At 53.5% G+C, this 20,938-nt stretch overlaps 10 protein-coding genes and 1 non-coding gene across 11 annotated transcripts; 6 read left to right on the top strand and 5 right to left on the bottom strand.

The window, feature by feature from the left end:
* Positions 1-156: 156 nt before the first annotated feature.
* Positions 157-929, top strand: J4E92_005609 (uncharacterized protein; the record flags this gene model as incomplete). Its single annotated transcript, XM_051496988.1, has 2 exons — positions 157-186; positions 522-929. The coding sequence occupies 2 exons, from the start codon at positions 157-159 to the stop codon at positions 927-929; spliced, it is 438 nt and encodes a 145-aa protein (XP_051352648.1).
* A 739-nt stretch (positions 930-1,668) lies between these two features.
* On the bottom strand, positions 1,669-4,077 carry J4E92_005608 (uncharacterized protein; the record flags this gene model as incomplete). Its single annotated transcript, XM_051496987.1, has 5 exons — positions 1,669-1,916; positions 1,965-2,712; positions 2,798-3,156; positions 3,206-3,770; positions 3,796-4,077. The coding sequence occupies 5 exons, from the start codon at positions 4,075-4,077 to the stop codon at positions 1,669-1,671; spliced, it is 2,202 nt and encodes a 733-aa protein (XP_051352647.1).
* Positions 4,078-4,936: 859 nt separating this feature from the next.
* J4E92_005607 (uncharacterized protein) lies at positions 4,937-6,413 on the top strand (the record flags this gene model as incomplete). Its single annotated transcript, XM_051496986.1, has 2 exons — positions 4,937-5,137; positions 5,193-6,413. The coding sequence occupies 2 exons, from the start codon at positions 4,937-4,939 to the stop codon at positions 6,411-6,413; spliced, it is 1,422 nt and encodes a 473-aa protein (XP_051352646.1).
* An 810-nt stretch (positions 6,414-7,223) lies between these two features.
* J4E92_005606 lies at positions 7,224-7,308 on the bottom strand. Its single transcript has one exon. It is a non-coding gene; the product is annotated as a tRNA-Thr (tRNA).
* A 1,341-nt stretch (positions 7,309-8,649) lies between these two features.
* J4E92_005605 (uncharacterized protein) lies at positions 8,650-10,416 on the top strand (the record flags this gene model as incomplete). The annotated part of the gene is made up of 1 exon (XM_051496985.1): positions 8,650-10,416. The coding sequence occupies one exon, from the start codon at positions 8,650-8,652 to the stop codon at positions 10,414-10,416; it is 1,767 nt and encodes a 588-aa protein (XP_051352645.1).
* A 303-nt stretch (positions 10,417-10,719) lies between these two features.
* Positions 10,720-11,472, bottom strand: J4E92_005604 (uncharacterized protein; the record flags this gene model as incomplete). Its single annotated transcript, XM_051496984.1, has 1 exon — positions 10,720-11,472. One exon carries the CDS (start codon positions 11,470-11,472, stop codon positions 10,720-10,722), a length of 753 nt encoding a protein of 250 aa, XP_051352644.1.
* Positions 11,473-12,135: 663 nt separating this feature from the next.
* On the top strand, positions 12,136-13,353 carry J4E92_005603 (uncharacterized protein; the record flags this gene model as incomplete). Its single annotated transcript, XM_051496983.1, has 1 exon — positions 12,136-13,353. One exon carries the CDS (start codon positions 12,136-12,138, stop codon positions 13,351-13,353), a length of 1,218 nt encoding a protein of 405 aa, XP_051352643.1.
* A 93-nt stretch (positions 13,354-13,446) lies between these two features.
* On the bottom strand, positions 13,447-14,815 carry J4E92_005602 (uncharacterized protein; the record flags this gene model as incomplete). Its single annotated transcript, XM_051496982.1, has 3 exons — positions 13,447-13,598; positions 13,656-14,624; positions 14,680-14,815. The coding sequence occupies 3 exons, from the start codon at positions 14,813-14,815 to the stop codon at positions 13,447-13,449; spliced, it is 1,257 nt and encodes a 418-aa protein (XP_051352642.1).
* A 417-nt stretch (positions 14,816-15,232) lies between these two features.
* J4E92_005601 (uncharacterized protein) lies at positions 15,233-17,313 on the bottom strand (the record flags this gene model as incomplete). The annotated part of the gene is made up of 3 exons (XM_051496981.1): positions 15,233-16,485; positions 16,538-16,971; positions 17,024-17,313. 3 exons carry the CDS (start codon positions 17,311-17,313, stop codon positions 15,233-15,235), a joined length of 1,977 nt encoding a protein of 658 aa, XP_051352641.1.
* Positions 17,314-17,818: 505 nt separating this feature from the next.
* J4E92_005600 (uncharacterized protein) lies at positions 17,819-19,356 on the top strand (the record flags this gene model as incomplete). The annotated part of the gene is made up of 6 exons (XM_051496980.1): positions 17,819-17,848; positions 17,907-17,927; positions 17,979-17,993; positions 18,049-18,196; positions 18,271-19,016; positions 19,063-19,356. The coding sequence occupies 6 exons, from the start codon at positions 17,819-17,821 to the stop codon at positions 19,354-19,356; spliced, it is 1,254 nt and encodes a 417-aa protein (XP_051352640.1).
* Positions 19,357-20,059: 703 nt separating this feature from the next.
* Positions 20,060-20,752, top strand: J4E92_005599 (uncharacterized protein; the record flags this gene model as incomplete). Its single annotated transcript, XM_051496979.1, has 1 exon — positions 20,060-20,752. The coding sequence occupies one exon, from the start codon at positions 20,060-20,062 to the stop codon at positions 20,750-20,752; it is 693 nt and encodes a 230-aa protein (XP_051352639.1).
* Positions 20,753-20,938: the final 186 nt, after the last annotated feature.

Raw genomic sequence — 20,938 nt, 5'->3', positions numbered from 1 at the left:
GCATCTATATGTCTTCTACCCTTCTATATACTCTTACACTTTAGATCTAATAATTGACATTTCTTCCTCCACAGCAACACATCCCAGCCAGTGATGTCTTCTCCTCATTGTCTCCATGTCGATCACCTCTTCCGATCGAACCCGAGACGTCAAAAAATGGCCCCAGGTCGATCGAATCTGCTCCCCGTAAGTATAATTGCCTTAGTTTCTCAGCGCATGCTAATAGGAAGCGCAGGTTGACACTCTCGTCCCAGCTCTCCACGGCCCTCCCTCTCACGCCAACCTGAGAAAAACCTAAACACCCTAGAGTCTACATTAACGTCGGGTCACCTACTTTGCGAGTTTCTGTCTCAATATAGTCTGTAGACCTATTCAGCTTTTTCTTGTATAGGGTGCTCGTACAGACCTCGGGACTGATCTGTGCATTACCAGCCAACGAGCTCAATGACGACAACACGAACACCTTCAACTATCAAGTCGACGATCATGCGATGCACGTAGGGACCTTGTAATTCCACCAGGACAGCCGTTACACCCCCAAGCCTCCCGCTCTCGACGTTGAGGACTTTCATCTGACTCACCTAAACCACCCGATGGTCATCCGCGACACTGAGAACTCCATTGAGGAAGTCGGCCAGGATGTTTATGCGCGCTTCCTCTTCTCTGATGACCGCGAACGGGCTATGGGAGGGACCGCCACCGATGCACCTCTCGTCGTCCTCTATACCTCGATCTCCAATGTCACTCATGTTTCCGAGTACCGCGATGCGTACACCATCGAAGGGAAGCAATTCCAAGGCATGGACATATTAGACTGGGATGTGGTTTCGTTCATGGCGGCATACAGAAGGGACGAGTCCGAGACAGTCCAGGAAGTCTACCGAACAATTTACCGAGAGCTTAGAGCCCTTAGGGTTTATGCGTTCTAGGAATCAGGGCTGGGTAGTGCTGGGTGATTCTGGGGTTGATGCTGGAGAGACCTTCATGGAAGGCAGCCGGCACTAAGTACTATTGGACTCAATACACCAACTGCAAGTTCTCTCTTCTGACTTACATGCGTGTGTGATGTACTTTGGTTCAGATGAATTCTGGATATATTGCAGTGGCTAGGTCTTAGCCACCTTTGGCACGTAGCGGCGTCCTTGCCCATCTTTCAGTATTTGACTTATCTTCGTCTTGGCCTGTTTGAGTAGATTCGTCTGCATTATCCGATAGTACTGCCGTGAGGCGAAGCAGGTGAGCGATTGACAACTTCTAAGATCCGCATGTTCCCATTAAATCAGATTCTCTAATAAGGAAGTATCGTCAACGCCGAAGGTTCACATCATAGCCACCAAAATTTTCTTTGTCAAAATGCAGAGTGTTAAAACGCGCACACCCATCGACGACAGCTTGGCTCGTTACAGTCGTCTCGACTCACCCAGCGCCAGCGAGGTAGCTGGTGTCTTGCATAGAATGGTGTCGCAACTTCCAATACATTTGTGTTTTGTCCCGTGTAGCTTGAAGTCTAATGACACCCCTAATGCTTATTATAGTTGAGCGTCGCGAGGACGATCATGAGTAGATGCACAAACATGGATGAATTGGGACTATAGGAGAGCAAATCAACTCTAACTGCATTGTGAAATCCGTCGCCTTCTAAGCCCGTATCCATGCGGCCGTCAGCTGCTAATCCTCTTCCACTTCCAGGCTATCCGGGACCCACAGTTGCTCGCTGTGCATTGCTTGAACGTGGTCCATGAACCTTCTCTGGTCCTTGTGGGTTGGTTTCTGACATAACGGGCACATGACCCTTCCTCCTTTGGCATTTGCGAGATCTATCTTGAATGCGCGCTTGACTTGTTCTCTTCGGGAGTGGGTGTTGCCCTTCATGTGAGAGTGGAGGCGACGCTTCAACCAGATCTCGTCTTTCGCAGCTAAACTGGGTTAGTCTACATGATGCGTGGATAGGAAAGTGGACTGACCTTGCGAGATAGTGGGGTCAGCAGCGCATCGAAAGCATCGCAAGTCATCCGTCCCATAGATGGGCTTGTCGGTCTTGTCCACCCAGCATCTGATAAACGTGTTCCAGTCTTCAAAGCTTCCCTCGAAGTCATCGTCTGCGCCCGCGATGAGCATCTGACCCTCGGTGAACCTCTTCCAGGCTTCAGACTCATCCCTTCTGTCATCGAGTACTTCGCCTTCCACGTACTCGTCATCTTCTGCTACTCTAATGTCCATCTCGTTCACGTACTGCCCCATCCTATCCCTCTCCGCCGACGTACCCTCGATGCTCTTGCGAAGCTCTTCCTTGGTGTGTTCTGTAACTGCCACGCAAGCAGATTTCCGCTGCGCCAAGTGCTCGTCCAGCTCTTTCCTAATCTCCATGAATGCCGGCTCCTCGATACCCATCATCAGCGCCTTATACCTTCCGATGTTACGGTCCGTGATACAGTACTCCTCATCGGGCGAGAGGAGATTGGATTCTTGGAGCTTGGTGTGGGCTTTCATCAGGATATCGTGCAGTCCGGCCTCGAGTTCCTTGTATTGTGGGTCTAATTTCATAATCTGGCGTGCGCGAGCGTACATCTCTGCTTTTAGTGGCCTGACTGGTGATCCTGACGATGAAACCTTGACCCACTGCAGTTCCGCAAGATTAGTAAACATCTTGTGTATGCGAGAGGGTTCTCGTGAGTAGGCAGGAACAACTGGAAAGAGCATGTACTTACGAGCCTGTTGGACGGGGAGAAAAACTTTCGAATCGATGAGTCCGTGAGTGCTGCATTCCACACCCCCCCCCCAGTCTGAACGAAGTGACATCTCGTCGGTCAAATCCGTGCTGGTCGTAGTGGCGCATGGTGTTTGGGTTGTTTGGGGCGTGGTCGAGCAGCGCCATAGCGTCCTCGGTAGAGTGGTTCCTCTTTGCTTCCTGAGCTGCCTGCCTTCTGAACGAATACATAGACACATAGCAGAGAATACCGACCGAAAAGCAATATTCTTGGAGCTTTCGGTTGAGTGCACTGGATCGCATCTCTTGACTGGGAATAAGCTCACATTTCCTGTTCCCCGCAATGAACACAGCCTGTGTTGCCACTTCCGATCTGATCGTGGGGAAATGAAGGGACGTGTCGCTGAGGAGAATGTCCAACGGGTCGACAAACAAGCCTCGGGTATAAGCTATGGGATGTCAGTGTATGAGCTTGAGTCCCGAACATCCACGCCTTACCTTCACCAAATAAGAGCGCACTAAGGTCGAGATGTAGGCGTTCTTGCTTCGGCGCGAAAAAGAACTCCCTTGACCCGTCCAAGTTACCCTCTTTGTACTTGTCGTGGCTTCCTTTCAAAAAGCGGAACGTCAGGATACAGCAGTATTCCTGTTCGAACTTGTCAAACTTGATGTCAGCCCAGCGTAATGTGTGGGAAACGGCGCGCGTGGGCATGGTGTGGCTCATGGTACCACCTAGCGGGGCGCCTTTATGATAGCCGGTTCCAACTGTGAAAGTGCCGGGTCGGGCCCCGGTAATATAGGCAAGAACCCACGCGAGGTAATGTTGCTTTGTCTGGAGGACCCCCTCCTGAAGAGCCATGGCCTCCATGTACATCAATCCGAGCTCGAACTCGCCTAGCTCGTTCTTCTCCCTGATTCCTGTTGGCAAGTCTTGCTCCACGGCTACCATGTGGATATGCCTTAATACTCGGCAATAGTATTCCGTCTGAATCGATTCGAAGTCGAGCGTGTATCGATCAACCCAGAACCGAAGCGAATACTTGTACATATACAATGTACCCACCTGGGAGGTGTTAGTATCTGTTTACCATGGGGATTTGGATGAAACTTGCCTTGACCTTGTCATGGAGTACTCCTTCCGAGACCGTCGCCATGCACTCCAGGAAGCCGCAGACGTGGTCGATGAGGGTCTCACGACTGTACATCTCAGGCTCCTTTTCGATCCCGTAGACACTCTTGCAATATTCCTGGAAGTTACTGCGAGCTTGCGCTCGTTGGGCAATTGTACCGGGAGCCGAGCTGTCATAGAAGCGGGAGCGTTTCGAACTAACTTTGAGCTTCTCCTTTTGCGCGTTGCTCAGTGCAGCCATCTACGCGGCCATCTTGGCGGAAGGGTGCTTAGGTGGTAGAGACAGAGACATCGCGTTCTGCTCGTTTGTATGGACTGAGTAGGATGTGTGGGATCGAGGTCTTTGGTATCCAGCGCGTGGAGAATACGACACCGATGATGACCTCTGCTTCGGGCTAATGGGAGATTGGTGGCGCAGTTGCTGTCTGCGGAACGGATACTTCCGAGCGTTGAGAAGGTGAGGGTTGTGGCTGTGGAGGTCGGACTAGGAGGCGTAGTAGCGCGGATGCCGTTGGTTGATGAGGAGAGTGAGCGTTACGAATGTGAGAATCAAGGCTGCGGAGGTCTGGTTGGAAAGTGCGAACAGGATGTGTGGGGTGGAGGTCTTCAGTGTATAGCGCTTATAGAACATGACGCTGACAATAAGTACTGCGTCAAGCTGTCGAGACGCTTGCTCGTGCAGATCTTGATGGTTAATGAGAAGAGTGGCACGCTGAGAAGCCGAGGATGAAGGCTGCGGAGGACTGGCGGTGAAGAATGGTGAGTGCAGTGTTTGGGTAGGTGAGGTTTGCTTGGCGCGTGGGTTGGGAAGGTGCGACGCACCACAATCTATCTCACCTCGCGGCATCTGCTTCCTCTTCGCTTCTTCTCTGTCAATCTTCGTCCGCCTCCTTTCATATACTCTGTCCTTCCGCTTCGTGTCTGACAGTCGTTTTCGCCGCGCCCATTCGCTCCTTCGCTTCTACTAATCCTCACCCGCGTTGCGTCCATTTTCTAATTGCATTTGCGAATGCCCAGCTGCGCCGCCTAGACAATACGTATCGCGTCTGGAAACACTTGGTTGGCTCAGTGCTTCACTAGCCTGCTTCCACTCCGAAGCTATGGCGGTCAACGAGGCGCTCGAGCGCAGCGGCGATGACATCAAGGAGAAACTCGCAGCCTTCGATGCCCTGGCGACCAGGGACAACATGAAGCTTTTTCTTGTTCAATTGAATGCCACTATTCCTAAGTTCAAGGACCGGGTACGGCTGACTGGGAGCAAACCTGAGCTGAAGAGCCGGTATCACCAGTACCTCCTAAGGGTATGATCTTCCATCGCTGCATCTACTCGTCGTCCGCTAACTGACCTCCTTGCAGTCCGCCGAGTTGCCCGTAACGAACACAGCTACAACACCTTCAGCAAAGCGCTCCGCAACGGCGCAACAGTCAGCGGCACCGAAGCGCGTGAAGCGTGAACCGCAAACAGGAGACGACGGAGAGATGAATTACAAGAGCATCGAAGACACCGAAGTGCCACAGCTAGCAGCACCGAAGCGCGTGAAGCGTGAACATCAAGCAGGAGACGACGGAGAGATGGACTACAAGAGCATCGACGACACCGAAGCGCTACAGCCAGCGGCACCAAAGCGTGAGAAGCGTACACAGCAAGCTGGAGAGAGCGAGGCGGTTGGCGACAAGAGCACCGACAATACCCAAGACATGATGTCAAGCATGCTGTCGCGTCTCTTTGTGGCAGATAGGGTGCAGCTATCAACATCCACAATAACCTGCCTCGGCGCTTTGGGATCTCCGCTGAGCGCTGTCGCAGCGCGGAAGCCCGAGAACGGAGATCTATCGAGCAGGCTTTGGCCGCTGGTCGACCCGATATCCACTCTCATCTCCGCTCGCGACTCTATCATCGCAACGCACAGTTATCTCGACAATCTTGGTCGGTTGGCTGCTGCAATTCGCACACGTCCGGTCACTGCCCCAGCCTGCTTCAGCTCATTCCTTGCCTGCTTACATTCCACGTTCATCGTGGACCGCGGAGACGCCGGAGATACGTTGGCTGTGCCAGACAAAGAGCCGGAAGACACGAGTTTAGACGAGGCAGCAGTTATGGCCGAGGTGGATGTCCTGTCGAACGAAGTAAACCGCGCCTTGGCCAAATGGAGTTCATCCTTCCCTTCGCCCCCTTCCGATTCCATGATATATCCGGTGGACTTCAACCAAACGGAGAGGATAGAGCTGAGAGGCTTTGCCAGGAAGTACATTGAGAAGTACCCCCATCTCAGCAAGCTGGGGATAGCGAGAGAGGTCTTGCTTGCTACCAGTGAAGACATTCTGGCAACCGGGCCCATCGAACGAGGGGAGAAGTTGAAGACAGCGATGAACGTATCGATCGAGGCAAGGAAGAACGTCAATCTTGTCAAGGGCAAGCCTCCGTCTACCAAGAGTCCTGACTGTGAGGTGGGTGACAAGGAGGAAGAAGGGGAGAAGACGGACAAGCCGAAGGCGCGAAGACGGATGCCAGTGGTGGCCGAGGTCGGCGAGGAGGAGGAGGAAGATCAGGATGTAGTCACTATCGCTGGGAAATAGGTAGCCAATTGCACTTTGAGCTTACACGTCTACAATACAAGAGTTGAGATGAGCATATCTGCGTATTGTCAGCATAACTACGCTTTCCAAGGGCTGATCTTGAGTTGTGCAAGATTTACCGTTGTAGCTCATAATCATTGTTGCTCGGCTTGATGTCGCGATGGGGACAGGCCATCTGCAGCGAGAAGCGGGAAGAGGAGGTTGATAACCTTAAGAACGGATGTTGTTTCTCGAGCTTTTTAACGTTGACTGAATCGTTTAGGAAGTGCTCTACCCGGATTCTCGAACTGAAACTTCAGGACTAGGACATCGAAAGCTGTAAAAATATATGATGGATCTAGCTGCAGGCTACTAGAGTTGAGTTGGCTTCCAAACATGTTCTTAAGCCCACCAGGTGTCTGTTTTAGGTTGTTCAACTTGAAATTCAATGGGTGTGTTCAGTGTCGTAGCGAAGGCAGCTGAATCATAAGTGCGAGTCCCGTGATGCCACGGTCGCCTATTTGTAACGGGTGGAAATATGCGTTGAGATTGCATTACTTGTGAGATACTACGTTGTCGAACGATCAATCGCTGGTGGGCCGGAGTTTTGATGTTCCCGCACGGGCCGCGAGCTAGTGTGGCGCTAGCCCCAATCGGATGACAGAACGTGGGTTCGATCCGTGCCATGTTCCCGAAGCCCAGTGAGCGGGAAAACCACGAAAAGGAAACAAAAAGTTGGCTACAATGGATGTCTGGCAACCAAAAAGATAGGTTGCTTCTAAGGAAGCTTAGCATGCCTGCTACCAGAATTGAACTTTAGGGGAATTAGAATGGCTCCTATGCGATTCGAATGTGGGTATTTACCTGGCGACCTCGTCATTACTAGTGACGCGCTCTACCACTGAGCTAAGCAGGCTGTAATGGTGAAGATGAAAATTCTCAATGAGAAATCAATATGAGCCACATGTAAATGAAGGATCTGTTTTCTCTTGAATGCTATTCGTTCAGAAGGCTACAAGCTTCAGAAACCCTCGTGTATTTCCTAAAAATCATAACCCACATTTTGTGTTAGGCTCGTCCCTCGTAGCGAATCTGCTCTGAACACCAACCCCACAGCAGCCGGACCCGCTTAGCATCGGATAAGTAAGTTGCACATTTCAGCAGGAGGCAGGGCCGCGAATTAGTCTGTCTTATTACTAAGCAGAGCCGTGGGCGTAAGATAATTTGATAGTCTACACGATTTGTGAAAAAGCTTTGAAGCTGTAGCACACGAGATAAGTTCACGAAGAAACAGGCCCTCCGTGGGCGTAAGATATAGCACTCAAGATTGCTTCGTCTCATGTCCACCCCTATTCGTCAAGCGTCGCGCTTTGTTGTTCTATAGGCACGTTTGACAAAGGAGGAACACGCTAGCTCTCACTCAGGGCTACTGCTGGTAGCTTCATTTCGCAGTCGGAGTTACTTCACAGCAGCGAATAGATACCCTTGCCACGTAGACTCGTTTGCGAAGAGAGTCGCGTTGGATCAGTGTCGCGCTGTCTTGGTCGAATGAGACGCAATCGCAGTTTCAGTGCAAGCGCGCGTGGCAGCGAACGACATCAACACGATCGCATCAGCGACGCAAGCGCATGACATTAGCAAGACATGCAAATATGATGTAAATGAAAGCACGGGGTGGATCTCCGAGTTTGTGTGGAGGTGGATCTGGGGCGGATGACCAGTTAAGCGCAAGCTCATTCACATGCCACCGCGAGCCCGCCAAGGCACCAAATTAAGAACCTGGCGATTGAGCCTCTCCCGCTGATCGCGTTCCTTTCTGCCAAAACCCCTTCAAACACGACTTCTCCCAACACCGCGACACTTCCACTAGACAGATTTACTGCCAGGCCCCGAATCCTGGCTCCGACCATTACCATTCCCAATATTCCACTACAACCATCTATGGGCTCTGCTTCCTTCGCCGCGACCGCTTTCCTACCCACCGCTCAGCTTACCGCAGTTGGCTCCTTCTTCCCCTACACCGCACTGAGCTCAGGCCTGAACAAGACGGACGCCTCTTTCGCATCGCTGGTCCGGCTAGGGGTAGGAGTTCCGCCGTGAATCCTCGCGGCGGACTGTAATATTGGTTTGCCCAAGACCGGCGTTGGATGTGCGCGGACTCCTCTCCAAAGCGTGCGCAAATGCTGACTTGACCAGAATACGGGCGCAGCTTGGAGAGTGATAACTCTTTATCGCATTACCCCTCACTACCGTTACCATGGTTTTCGCATTCGACCAGAACGATGCCCAACTTCCGGCCAACGCGCCGCGAAACCTTGAGCCTGCCCTGCCCGAAGACGACATGTTCGCTTCGGGACCCATGGACATGAGCCCGCCCAAAGCGCCCCTCCACGTAGGAACCCCGCCGATCAACATCGTCAGCCCTATGCCACAGCGCGCAGTGCAGCCCGGCCCCGAAGGCAAGCAGCAGGGACCTGACAAATTGGATTTCGACGCCGTATTCAAGAAGGCTCAGAAGAACAAGAAGAAGAAAAAGAAGGGTCTGAAAGCAGGACTACAAGCCACAAGCGTCACCCGGGGCTTTCACACTCCAGTCACGTCTGGTGGGGAAGAGTCGGACTACTCTCTGGCCACCACACCGCGCTTCGGACCTGTGCGCTCTGGACTTCCCAGCGTCACCAGCAGCCCAGCGCTCAGACCCCAGTCCACTGCGGGAGGCATCAGCAACCTCAAAGCCCAGCTAGAGGCGCTGAACCTAGGCCCAAGGAGCGACTCACCCATGAAGGATTCCCCAGGAAAGGGTGTCGCTATGAGCAGGGTCACGTCACAGTTGTCGAGCAACACCAGCATGTCTGGCCGAGAAAGTGACAGTGACCGCACGGAGATGGAGAGCTACGAAATCGACCTCAACGCAGAAGACTTCAGCATCGACACGCTCTCCAAGACTTCAACCATGCTGAACAGCGGCATGGCGCGCAAGATGACGGCCGAGGACTTTGAGCCATTGATGTGTCTGGGCAAGGGCAGCTATGGCACCGTCTTGCTGGTCAGGCAGCGCGCGACAGGCCGCCTTTTCGCGCAGAAGCAGTTCAAGAAGGCGTCAATCACCGTGCATAAGAAGCTCATCGAGCAGACCAAGACGGAGCGCAATGTGCTCGAAAGCGTGAACCGCCACCCTTTTATCGTCAACTTCTACTACGCTTTCCAGGACCAAGAGAAGCTGTACCTCATTCTGGAGTATGCCCAAGGCGGCGAGCTGTTCCACCACCTCGCTGCTGAGCGCATGTTCTCCGAGGACGTAGCCGCCTTCTACATGGCTGAAATGGTGCTTGCGCTCGACCACCTTCACCGCACAGTCGGCGTCATCTACCGCGACCTCAAGCCCGAAAACTGCCTCCTAGACTCCGAGGGTCATCTGCTCCTTACCGACTTCGGCCTCAGCAAAGTCAGTCTTGACGAAGACAGCCCCTGCCGCTCCATCCTCGGTACCGTAGAATACATGGCTCCGGAGGTGGTTCAAGGTCACGAGTACGGCGCTGCAGTCGACTGGTGGTCCCTGGGCGCACTCGGCTTCGATCTTCTCACTGGCGCTCCTCCCTTCACTGGTAACAACAACGCCAAGATCCAGGAAAAGATTGTAAAGCAGAAACTTGCCCTGCCATATTACCTCAGCGCCGACGCCAAGGACCTCCTCACTCGCCTCCTCCGCAAAGACCCCAAGAAGCGCCTTGGCTTCAACATGGCCAAGGATCTGCCGAACATCAAGAAACACAGGTTCTTCCGCAAGATCGATTGGAAGAAGTTGGAAGCGAGGGAGCTGGAACCGCCGATTCAGCCGCTCATTACGGATCCGGAGTTGGCGGAGAACTTTGCCCAGGACTTTACCGATCTGCCGCTGAGCCCTGTTCTAACGAAGAAGTTCGACGACTTGATGTTTGAGAGCCAGGCTTCTAGCAATCCTTTTGGAGGGTTCAGCTTTGTCGCTAGTCAGAGCCTGTTGGACAGTGGGGAGTGGGGATATTAGAGGGATAGGAGGAACATTGGCTTTGGTGTTTTTTGTTTTCTGCATGCTTGTTTATATCGTTGTTCGAGACAAGATCGTAATAGAGCACCATCACTATGCGATAATGCAAGGTTCAAGATCAATGGTTACTAGATAGAATTGTGTTTTCGTAGGTTGCTAAACCATCTTATTCCAAACTCCGTGCTCGTGCCGTCATCGGTATCATGCGCAAGTATTCATACAGACTGTAAACCAATTGGGAATCGTTGAATCGAAAGAAATGTCGTTCCAGTCCTCCGCCGTGAGCACTTAAGGTGTTCGTATCTAGGAGGTGGGGGCAGCAGCGGCAGCATAGGAGTCGCCGCTCTTCTCGTTGCTACCCTCGGTAGCGACACCGCCCTCGCTGGCAGGCTTCTGCTTCTTAAGGTCGGCCAAATGCCTAGCCTCGTTGTGGACGTCCATGACGGTCTTGTTACCCTGCTCGTAGAAAGCACGGAGCTTCTGTCCGGTGGGTGTGGAAGCAGCCTTGTCGAAGTAGCTGGTCATCATGTTGAAGGCAGCGTAGCCCTTGTTTGTTATGCCCAGCTTCTGGTCAACGACCTGCGCCTTCTGTGTAGCCTGAGTCTTCTGGTCGAAGTTGTTGAGGACGTTCATGAACTTGGTGCTGTAGCCGTTCTGCTTGTCTGCGGCGAGAGCCTTCTCGATGGCGGTGTCGGAGATGGCATAGCCGTGGGCGAGGTACTCGGCGATGATGCGTGCGCGGGGCTTCTGCTCCTGCTCGATGTGGTGGTCGCCGTCCTTGGCGTCGTCAGCGGAGGCAGACTTCTCGCCGGCAATCTCGTCGATGCTCTTAGCGGACGTGACCTGGACCGAGTTGTGGCCGAGCTGTGTGTTGTCGAGGAGGAGGGCCGTCTTTGCGGCGGCGGCCTTCTCGAAGGTGACCGAGGCAGACTGGGTGTCGTCGCCCGAGGGCTTTACGCTGAGCGACTGGATCTTTCCGCAGAAGGAGAAGAAGCTCTTGATCTCATCCTCGCTGGTCTTGGTGGAGATGTTCTCGACGTTGACGGTGGCAGCCATGTTGATGTATGTGTGAGGTGTTTTGGGAGGAGTTTGAATATAATGGTGTAGTGGTTGAGGGGTGTTGTGAGTCTTTGAGTGATGCGGTGGACAGGGTGTGTTGGCGAGAGGGTCTATTTGTAGCAAGAGGGGTATGCAGCAACCTGCCAGTTCAAGGAGGGCGCAGCCTAGCAACACGCATGGCCGATGACGTACGCGGGGCGGTGCTAGTGGCGTCTAGATGCCCCCAGCTGGCGGGAACCTTCACGAAGCGCCTCTTGGGCCGTCTTGCATGTGAATGTCTACCATTGCTTCTTCGTACGTAGTTTATGGCGCAGGCTGTGGCGCATCGTTGCCTGATGCGAGTATTCTTGCGAGCTTCTGAGCAAGAGTGGATCATAGCACTATGTGGCATCTAGGGACTTGGGCTGAAGGCGAAACTTGGGATTCGCACTACCCTAGCACGTAGAAGGTGAATTCATGTTGTCCAAACATTCGCGCATCAAGAATTGTTACAGGCCTGCACTGTATGTCCTGTGTCGAAAGTGATGCGTGTTGTGAGCTCCATTGCTCAACCAAACCTCGGCTTTAGCAAACGTCATAGCTCCGTCTTTCCAAAACATCTTCCATGAGCTCCGCAGGCTTCCAATTCACATCACTTCCATAGTGTCTACGCCACTCACAATGGCTACCAAACTCATCTCGCCGTCTCCGCGATTAGCGCAGTCGTGTCTGCGCCGCACACGACACCTAGCCCCGGCCGTATCGCGACTTCCGCAGCGCCGCTACATCTCCGCATACGGCTACGAGCAAGCCAAAGCCCTCACCTTCTCCGAATATGGCGAGCCTCCCGCTGTGCTCTCTCTGCACGGTCATTCCATCTCGCCGCCGCATAGCAACTTCATGACATTGCGCTTCCTCGCTTCGCCCATCAATCCCGCCGACATCAACCAGATCCAAGGCGTATACCCTTCGAAGCCGACCTTCACCACCAACCTAGGCACACCCAACCCAATCGCTGTCGCTGGAAATGAAGGAGTGGCGGAGATAATAGCATTGGGCGAAGGCGTCAAGAAGGAAGGCTTCAAGAAGGGCGACTGGGTCTTCATGAAAGGGCCTGGCTTCGGTACATGGCGAACACACGCAAGCGCCACCACGAACGACGTGGTCAAGCTCGACGACCAGATGCGCGAAGGCATCACCGCAATTCAAGCTGGCACCGTATCCATAAACCCATGCACAGCATACCGCATGCTTCGCGACTTTACAACTCTCTCCGAAGGCGAGTGGTTCATACAGAATGGAGCAAACTCAGGTGTCGGACGTGCCGCCATCCAGCTAGGCAAGAAGTGGGGTTACAAAAGCATCAACGTGATTCGTAGCCGGGAAGACAAGAGCAAAGAAGAAGCCATGAAGAAGGAACTTCAAGAGCTGGGCGCAGACGTCGTCATCACGGATGCAGAATTGCAATCGCAGGGCATCAAGGAGCAGGCCAAAGAATGGACAAATGGTGGTCGCGCTCCCATCCGCTTGGCATTGAACTGTGTAAACGGAAAGGCCGCTACCGCAATGGCCAAACTGCTTTCCTCCTCTTCGCACTTCGTTACCTACGGCGCCATGTCGAAGCAGCCTCTGACTATTCCTGCGTCTATGCTCATCTTCAAGGATATCCACTTCCACGGCTTTTGGGTAAGCAGGTGGGCGGAGAAGCATCCTGAAGAGAAGCAGAAGACGGTCGCTGATGTACTGGATATGACACGAAAGGGCGAGTTCAGGGATATGCCTGTTGACGAGATCAAGTGGGAGTGGGACACCAAGGGTGACGAGTTGATTGGTAAGGTCAAAGATACTCTGGAGGGCTACAGGGACGGCAAGGGAATATTTGTGTTTGGTAAGACGTAGATTTTGCAATCTCCAAAGCTATATACGTTCAATGATATATGTTCATACGTCCAGTTGTCGAATCGTGAGACTATAGCACTGTCCACCGAGGCTCTACTGCAAGAACACTCTCGATCCGTTGTTAGGCAAAGGCGCCCTGAACAGCACGAACGGTCTCTCTCTGTTGTCCGTGCCAGGATAGAACGACGAACTGAAAGCAAGCTGATTGTCAGTGAAGTAAAGATAGCCATCGCTTCCAACGGACACTACAACACGTCAGTTTCTCATCCAGACATCACCAGCACAATGGAATGAAGACTTACTAGTATCCACCCAACTAATCCTCGGATCCCTCACAAACAACGCCATAGACGCATTCTTCGGGTTATGGAACCCAATCTCATTCTGCTCCATATTACCCGCATAGATAAACCCATTCGTATCCGTCTCAAACCCATCGCTCACACCCCTCTCACCGCGGTTGTTCACAGAACCCAGCGCCAGTAGCTCAGACGCCTGACTGCGGTCCCGGAGACGCTCGGTGGGAATACTGTAGAGAGTGCGCCCACCAACAGGGCCAAAGTACAGGTGCTCTCCATCAGCTGACAAGGCGATACCATCGCTTCCCAGTGGAACGGTGGTAAGTGGCAGACCAGGACCGGGGATGTAGTATTTCGGTTCGCCCCAGACGTATGGCACAAAACCGCGCTCCGCTCTGGACTCTTGTGCGCCGTCGAGGTGGCGCCAGCTCTCGCCTGTGCCTAGGTCTACAATGACGATGCCGTTCCGGCCCTCGGATGAGGAGTCGGTGATGTAAGCGACTCCCTTTCCGGATTCAGTGACGTGAGGGCGTAGGTCGAAGCGCACGTCGTTGAGGTACGAGTCTGGGTATGCGACTGTGGGTGGGAAGACAATGGTTTGAATCACCGTGTTAGATTCAATGTCTACTCCGACGAGTTTAGGGCCGCCGGTGGATGCCAGAACGAGGGTACCTTCTTCGGTTAATGCGCGGCCTGTGTCCAGGATCCAGAGTCGGTCGAGGGGGTCGAGGACAACGCTTTGGACGCCGATGAGGTAGTCCTGGTAGTTTGCACCTGTTGGTGGGGTGGTCGTGTAGTTGATGGCTCCATCTGGTGGGTTGTTGATTTCTGCGCTTGGATACGGTGTTTCGGTGCCGTTGGCGGTGAGTTCTGCTACGGCGTGTCTGTTGTTGGTGCCTGTGTTGGTGTTGTTGGGATCGAGACCTGCTGGGTAGTTTGAGAATTTACGACCGCCTTTTGAGACGGTGATACCTGGGATTGGTGTTAGTCGTTGTGCATTCGTGAGTCTGGTACGGCGTGTTGGTACCGGTAGGCCATTGATCGTTGTAGAGATGAACGATTTCAAGAGGTGGGCCGGCAACACCGGGGTCAGAACGAATGCGCTGTGCGCTGGAAAGCGCAGGAAGCAGAGCGCTCAGTGTTAACACAGAAAGAGGCAGCATGTTGTACGCGACGACAATCTAATGGTGGGTATCAAGAACGGTGGCATGATGCTTGACATGGTGGCTTATATAGCTTCGAGCACGCAAGCGCGAACTGTAAACATTACCTCACAGGTACCTGACGTGAGTCTTGCGGCTCGGCATTCTTAGTCTTCAACGTCATGAACATGTCAGGTACCAGGATAAAATTGAGGAGCTATTGACCTCGGGACGATCTGATGTGGATTTGAGGCTGCACGTAGGGAGCTATCCGCTTGTGGCCTAAGTTTGTCGGCGGCTCACCCCGCTTCTGCTGGGTGCAGGTGTGATGCAACGCCATTGGCGCTATGTAATGCACGTTGCAGATGGTAACAGTTCCGCCTGATCTGATATGATATCTTACGGAAGTACATTTACTACGTTTTCTCCCAACGTTGTCTAACCAACCCACTCTTTGATGACTTCTTTCAGAGAAGTATTGTCGCTTGTCTCACTCCAAGTATGCGAGTGCTCACCGTCTTCTGCTTCCGACGTTGCATCAACCGCCAGCACAGTTACCTTTAGCTCCCCGTCATTGAATTCAACTTTGATGTCCCTCATAGACTTGGTGCCTTTCTTGGTTTCCTTGCTTTGACGAATCGATAGCCGTGGATTCTGAGTTCTCGTCTGCGCGCGAGAGGCATACTCGCTCTTCAAAAGTCTATGCGCAATATGTAAGGACAGAATCCAGTCCAGATAGGACTTCAGCTCCTCGACAGTAGCAAACTTGTGTTGCTGGAACAAGCCAAGATCGGAACTCAGAGTGGATGGAAGGGTCAGCTTGTGCTCTGTGCCAAACGTCGGTTGACCGATGATTGTGCGTGTAACGACGACCAGACTCTCTGGCTGTGTGCCATTTGGCGTGGGTAGGGTCAATGTCGCTTTCCCATCGAACGGCTTCATAAAGATCTCAAGCAGCTGATCGGTGGCGGTCATGCCTTTCTTTGGCGTCGTCTTCAAGCTCTCCGAAAGGTTCGCCCACGACGTCTCACGTGTGGTCTCCAGACTCGCATCAAGGCCTGCGTTATTTAGTGTTTTGGCGACGAGACCAAGATAGACGTAAAGCGAGTCGACACCTGCAATGTGATTCGATACAGCAAGAAGCGTGCGCAGCAAAGGTGGAGGAGGCTTATCCCGCTTTTGGCCTGTCAAGGGCGGTGGAAGCTGCGATCTCCTATAGAGACGCATGCTATGCTCATGGGCTAGGAGCAGTCGGAGCGCCTCGGCGATGTTGCGAGCCAGCCAATCGTACTCATGCCCTTGGTTGCTCGCTATAGGATCGTCCCGGGGTATGCAATCGATGAGCAGCTTTCGATCTTGCGATGCATTGCCCATGCTAGGCACATCTATCTGAATGATAGAATCCCGAAATTCGACACCGTAGGCTCGCAGTTGCCGAGTTTCGAGACTCATTTCGTAGTACAATTCTTCCTCTAGTAATGAATCACGGGCAAGTTGAATAGACTTTTCCAGAGACTGAGCGGAGTTTTCACCGTCGAGAGGGAGTTGTGATGTGCCTGTCATCTTGCCGTCGACACTGATTCGCACGCGGAATGTCTTCGGTTTGAGCGCGAGACTCGGATCGAGAATGATGCTGCCGTCCTTGTCCATCTGAAGAGGGGCAAAGCCACGCGCTTTGAAATGACCGCTTGCTGATACATTGTTAGCTTGAGGAAAGCGACGCGACGAATGAGCAGTCTTTACCTTCGGGGAGTCCATAACGCACGGCAAAGGGCGAATGGCGTACATTCTGGCGCAGTCGCTGAATGGGCCACCCCTTGTCGGAAACGGACACTATCTCATGCCAGTACTTCGTCTCTCGCCGTATCTCCTTCTCCAAGTGCTTTGCGGCCTTCAATATCTCGTCTACCGAAGAGTCGAGCGCCCCCATGCGTGCTCCCTGAGCAGCTATTTCTTGTTTGGACGCGAGATCTTGGAGTCGTTGGACCTCGTCTGGCTTGCGAGTGCGATGTTCGTGGTTCTCCTTGCTCATGCCGAAAGAGCCGAGTGGTATGCCCTGGTTCAGGCCTTGTTCCCGAAACGTCGGACTGAAGAAGTTGAGGGCGCGTTTGTTTGGGTCTTGGGAGAGGATGAGGGAGACGAGATCGAGCGCGTTGGTAGCAGCAAATTTAGCCCATCTGTCTTTGGTCAGTATGAACCCCCATACAACGCGATCGCGTTTAGACGTACTCCAGATGGCTATACATCTCCTGCCCGGCTTTGAACACCTTCTCTAGCTGCTCCTGCCGGGAAGGCGCTTCTTTCTCCTTCTTCTCCTTATCAGCCCCCTCTGCAGCGTCGTCTGGTACATCTTTGCCCGCGTCAATGTCCTCCTGTAGCGACTGTTCGGTGATGTTGCGCAGATGTCCGCGTTCACTCGCTAGCTGCTCGATCTTGAACAGCAGGTCATCCTGCGTCAGCTCCTCCTTCTTTGGGGCCGGCCATGGGCGCAAGGCCACGTTGTTCAACGATGAGTCCATCTTGATTGCGACTCTGGAGGCAACCGGTAGCTTGGGCGAAGCTGGCTGGGTTCCTGTGGTTTGTCCGACACGGTGGGCCCTTGCATAAAAGCCGTCCCCCAGTAGCGGCCGTTGCAGATCGCCGCTTATCGATTGCGGCTTCACCCATGCAACCCACGAATGGCACACGTTGCACGCGCAATCGTGGATCAAAAGCAAGGTAGCTGTAGCTTTGGAGAGGGGGAACAAGCAGCTTACAGGTGTTAGTGTACCGTCGCGCGGGGATGTCACCGGGTCACATGTGCATGGCCCCTTCCCTCTCCAGCCACTAACGGCGGTCTCCGATAAGCTTGGACAGACAGCTTAGGTTACAGTGACAACTCAGTCACAGTGTCCTTCACTTCTCCTCACTCCTCCTTCACCGATTGAGACTTTGCAAGATGACTACCAGATACCGCGTAGAATGTAAGTCCCAACCACGACTACAATCCCCAAAGGTCGACTTAGCGACAAGCATGCTAACTTGATGGCTTCCCGTGTGGCAGATGCCCTCAAGGTGTGTACAAGTTACAGTGACAACCATCTACCTTCAAATAACTAACTTATTCGGAAAGACCCACAGGAGAGATCAGCTCGTAAGTATCCTGTGATGCCTAACCAGTATGTCTAGCTAATGTACGACACAGATAGAGTGGATCAAGGTAATGCTCTTTCTGCTTGTAAGACAACGCGAGCTACATACTTATACTGCCTCAGGGTCTCCTAGCCGTGCCTTTTGTCCTACACTCCCATCCAACAGCGGTATTCGAGCCCAGCGATGAGTCAGTCGAGCACCAAGCCAACATCGCTCAACGGCGGTATGCCGAGATCCTACGCGACGTTGAAGAGATCATCAACGACCACAGTATGTCATGAACCCATTGAAGCCGTACGAGTCCGTGTGGTCTACGGTGAAATCGCAGGGCTAACACAACTTAGTCCAACACCAGAAAGACGGCAAACCCGACAGATCAAAGTTGAAGCTTCTCGTTCCAACAGTAGCGAACTTCTTCACGTCCTTAGCATTGCATGACGCTTTCATCTGGCAAGATCAGCGGCGCTTCATCAGCCACCGACGTTTCGTCCCCCCTTCTTTCAACGATGTGCGTCTAGTTCTCAACACAGCCCAAGTGATGAGTCTCATCCGCAACGGCCCACTCGAACTCGTGACGTTTGACGGAGATGTCACCTTGTATGACGACGGCAAAGACTTGACAGAAGACAACCCGATCATTCCCAAGATCCTGCAGCTCATGCGTCGTGGATCAAAGATTGGCATTGTCACAGCCGCAGGGTACACAGAGGCGAAGCCATACTATGGCAGACTTTACGGGCTTCTAGACGCCATCCAGGCATCCGATCTGCCCCTAGAGGCTCGACAGAATCTGATCATCATGGGCGGTGAAAGTAACTTCTGTTTCAAGTTCGACGAGAACAGTCCAGTTCTACTGCGCCTGATTCCCCGAGAAGAATGGCTGCTTAAGGAGATGCTTTCGTGGACTGAGTCGGACATCAAGGACCTGCTTGACTTGGCGGAAGTGTCTCTGAGGGACACTGTCAAAAACTTCCGCATGGAGGCAAACGTAGTCCGGAAGGAAAGAGCGGTTGGTATTGTACCAAAGGACGGGCACAAGTTCTGCCGAGAGACACTGGAAGAAACCGTTTTGATCGTGCAGAAGATACTCGTAGGTTTGAGACCATGTGCAATGCTTGCAATGCTGACGTGGCTAGGAAATATCCGAGGTCGGCCAGCGTCTCCCCTTTTGCGCGTTCAACGGCGGAAACGACGTATTCGTCGACATCGGAGATAAGTCCTGGGGTGTCCTTGCCTGTCAGCGGATCTTTGGCGGGATTGAGGGCAGCAAAACATTGCACGTTGGCGACCAGTTCTTGAGTGCTGGGGCGAACGACTTCAAGGCTCGGTTGGCATGTACGACGGCGTGGATCGCGAACCCGCAGGAGACGTGCCAACTGCTCGACGAGATTACCGAATTGGACGAGGTGCATCAGCGAAAGACAAGATAGGAGTGGCCCGGATCAGGTTGTGCATAGCGATGACATCAGGGTGCTTCGGAAGCTACGGCAATAGGGGTCGTCCATGTGGCGGATAAACTTTGGAGGGGTACACGGCTGCAGTGCGTGTTTGAAGCATGTCGCAGCCAGAAGGATATGGGCCTAGATAACCGTTGAAGATCATAGAAAGGGTCTCAATCAAATCGATATGCGGAGGCAGATGGCGACATGCGATGCGCGTCCGGCACGGCTCTCCTGCATTATGCCTTGACGCTGACTCGGGTGGCTGACCCACTGCATTCTCTGGTACAATTGTCGCGCTAGAAGCTCGAAGGTGACGCGCTGCAGGCACGCATTCATGCAGCGCTGCACGACGGTTGCTGACGCGCGCGTGTTTTGTCCACGTCTTGTTCTTTTTGTCCCTGGGGCAGCAGGCAGGGCGTGTCCCTGGGGAAGGTCGAGGCTGGCGCGCCGTATCCGCAGCGCCTCTGGGTGGTGCAGGGCGCTGATCCCTGCTAACCGTCGTGTAATCCCTGGCCCGTACTCCGCTTCACGAAAGCACCTCCTGAGCTTCCACCCGCCTGCGGCTTCTGCGAGACTCTCTCATCTGCTGCCGCGTCGCTCCCAGCCTTCAATTGCCTCCACTCCACCGCACCTTGGGTTTATTGATCGCCCACCGCAATTTACCACACGAGTCTCCCACCACGACACTGCAATGGGCTCCAACAAGTTCTCCTTCAAGCCACTGACGCTTTCGCCCATCAACTTCTCTTTGACCGAGGGCACGTCGATACCCGCGCCGCTCGACAGCCCGCCCGAGTCGCCTCGCCCGCCCACGCCTGGAAAAGGCCCACTGTCGTCGCATCCCACCCCAAAGTCGCCTGGCTCCCCGCCGCAGACAGAGTCCCCGCCGCCGGGCAAAGCGTCAGAGGACTCGGCTGATGGCCACCTCCAGCAGAGCCGCACCAGCGATGCGACCAGCGCCATGTCCCCCACGAGCCCTTCGAGCAAGCGGCCTGCATCCGTCCGCAAGTTCCTCGGCATTCGGACGCTGTCGTCCAACGACAGCTTGAAGTCGGACCAGAGGCCGGGCTCGCCGGCTACAATCAACAGCCAAGCCCCCAGTCTCAGCAGGAGGAAGAGCGGCAGCTGGTTCGGCAAGAGGAAGACATTCATCTCCGGATCTGTTCCAGAAGGCACTGTGGATTCCACAACCTACTCGAATGGCCGTACCGTCTCTCAACCTGCCGTACAGGCTGCGCAACCACCCAAGCCCAAGGGCCCACCGCCTCCAGCCCTGCCCGGCCTGAGCTCCTTCGGTGTCAACGAAGACACGCTGAGTCTCGGCGCCGATGACATGTTCAAGAACATAGGAAAGGCAGACACGCCAAAGTCGACACGGTGGTAGACGCCTAAAACACACTTTCAACGGGGGCATGTTGACGATGCATTTCTAACGGGTTTCGAGTTTAATGTCCTTATTGTTTATACCTTTCACGGGCCACAGGTTGGAGTTTTGAAAATTTGTGGCATCATTATTTTGGCTTGCATGTGCACAACGATACCCCAGTCGATACAGTATAGCGATGAAGTG

Source organism: Alternaria infectoria (assembly GCF_024043175.1).
Source record: "Alternaria infectoria strain BMP 0036 chromosome Unknown scaffold_8, whole genome shotgun sequence".
NCBI classification, from domain to species: Eukaryota; Fungi; Ascomycota; class Dothideomycetes; order Pleosporales; family Pleosporaceae; genus Alternaria; species Alternaria infectoria.
Note: the sequence above shows the minus strand (reverse complement) of the source record. Positions and strands in the feature narration are given on the sequence as shown.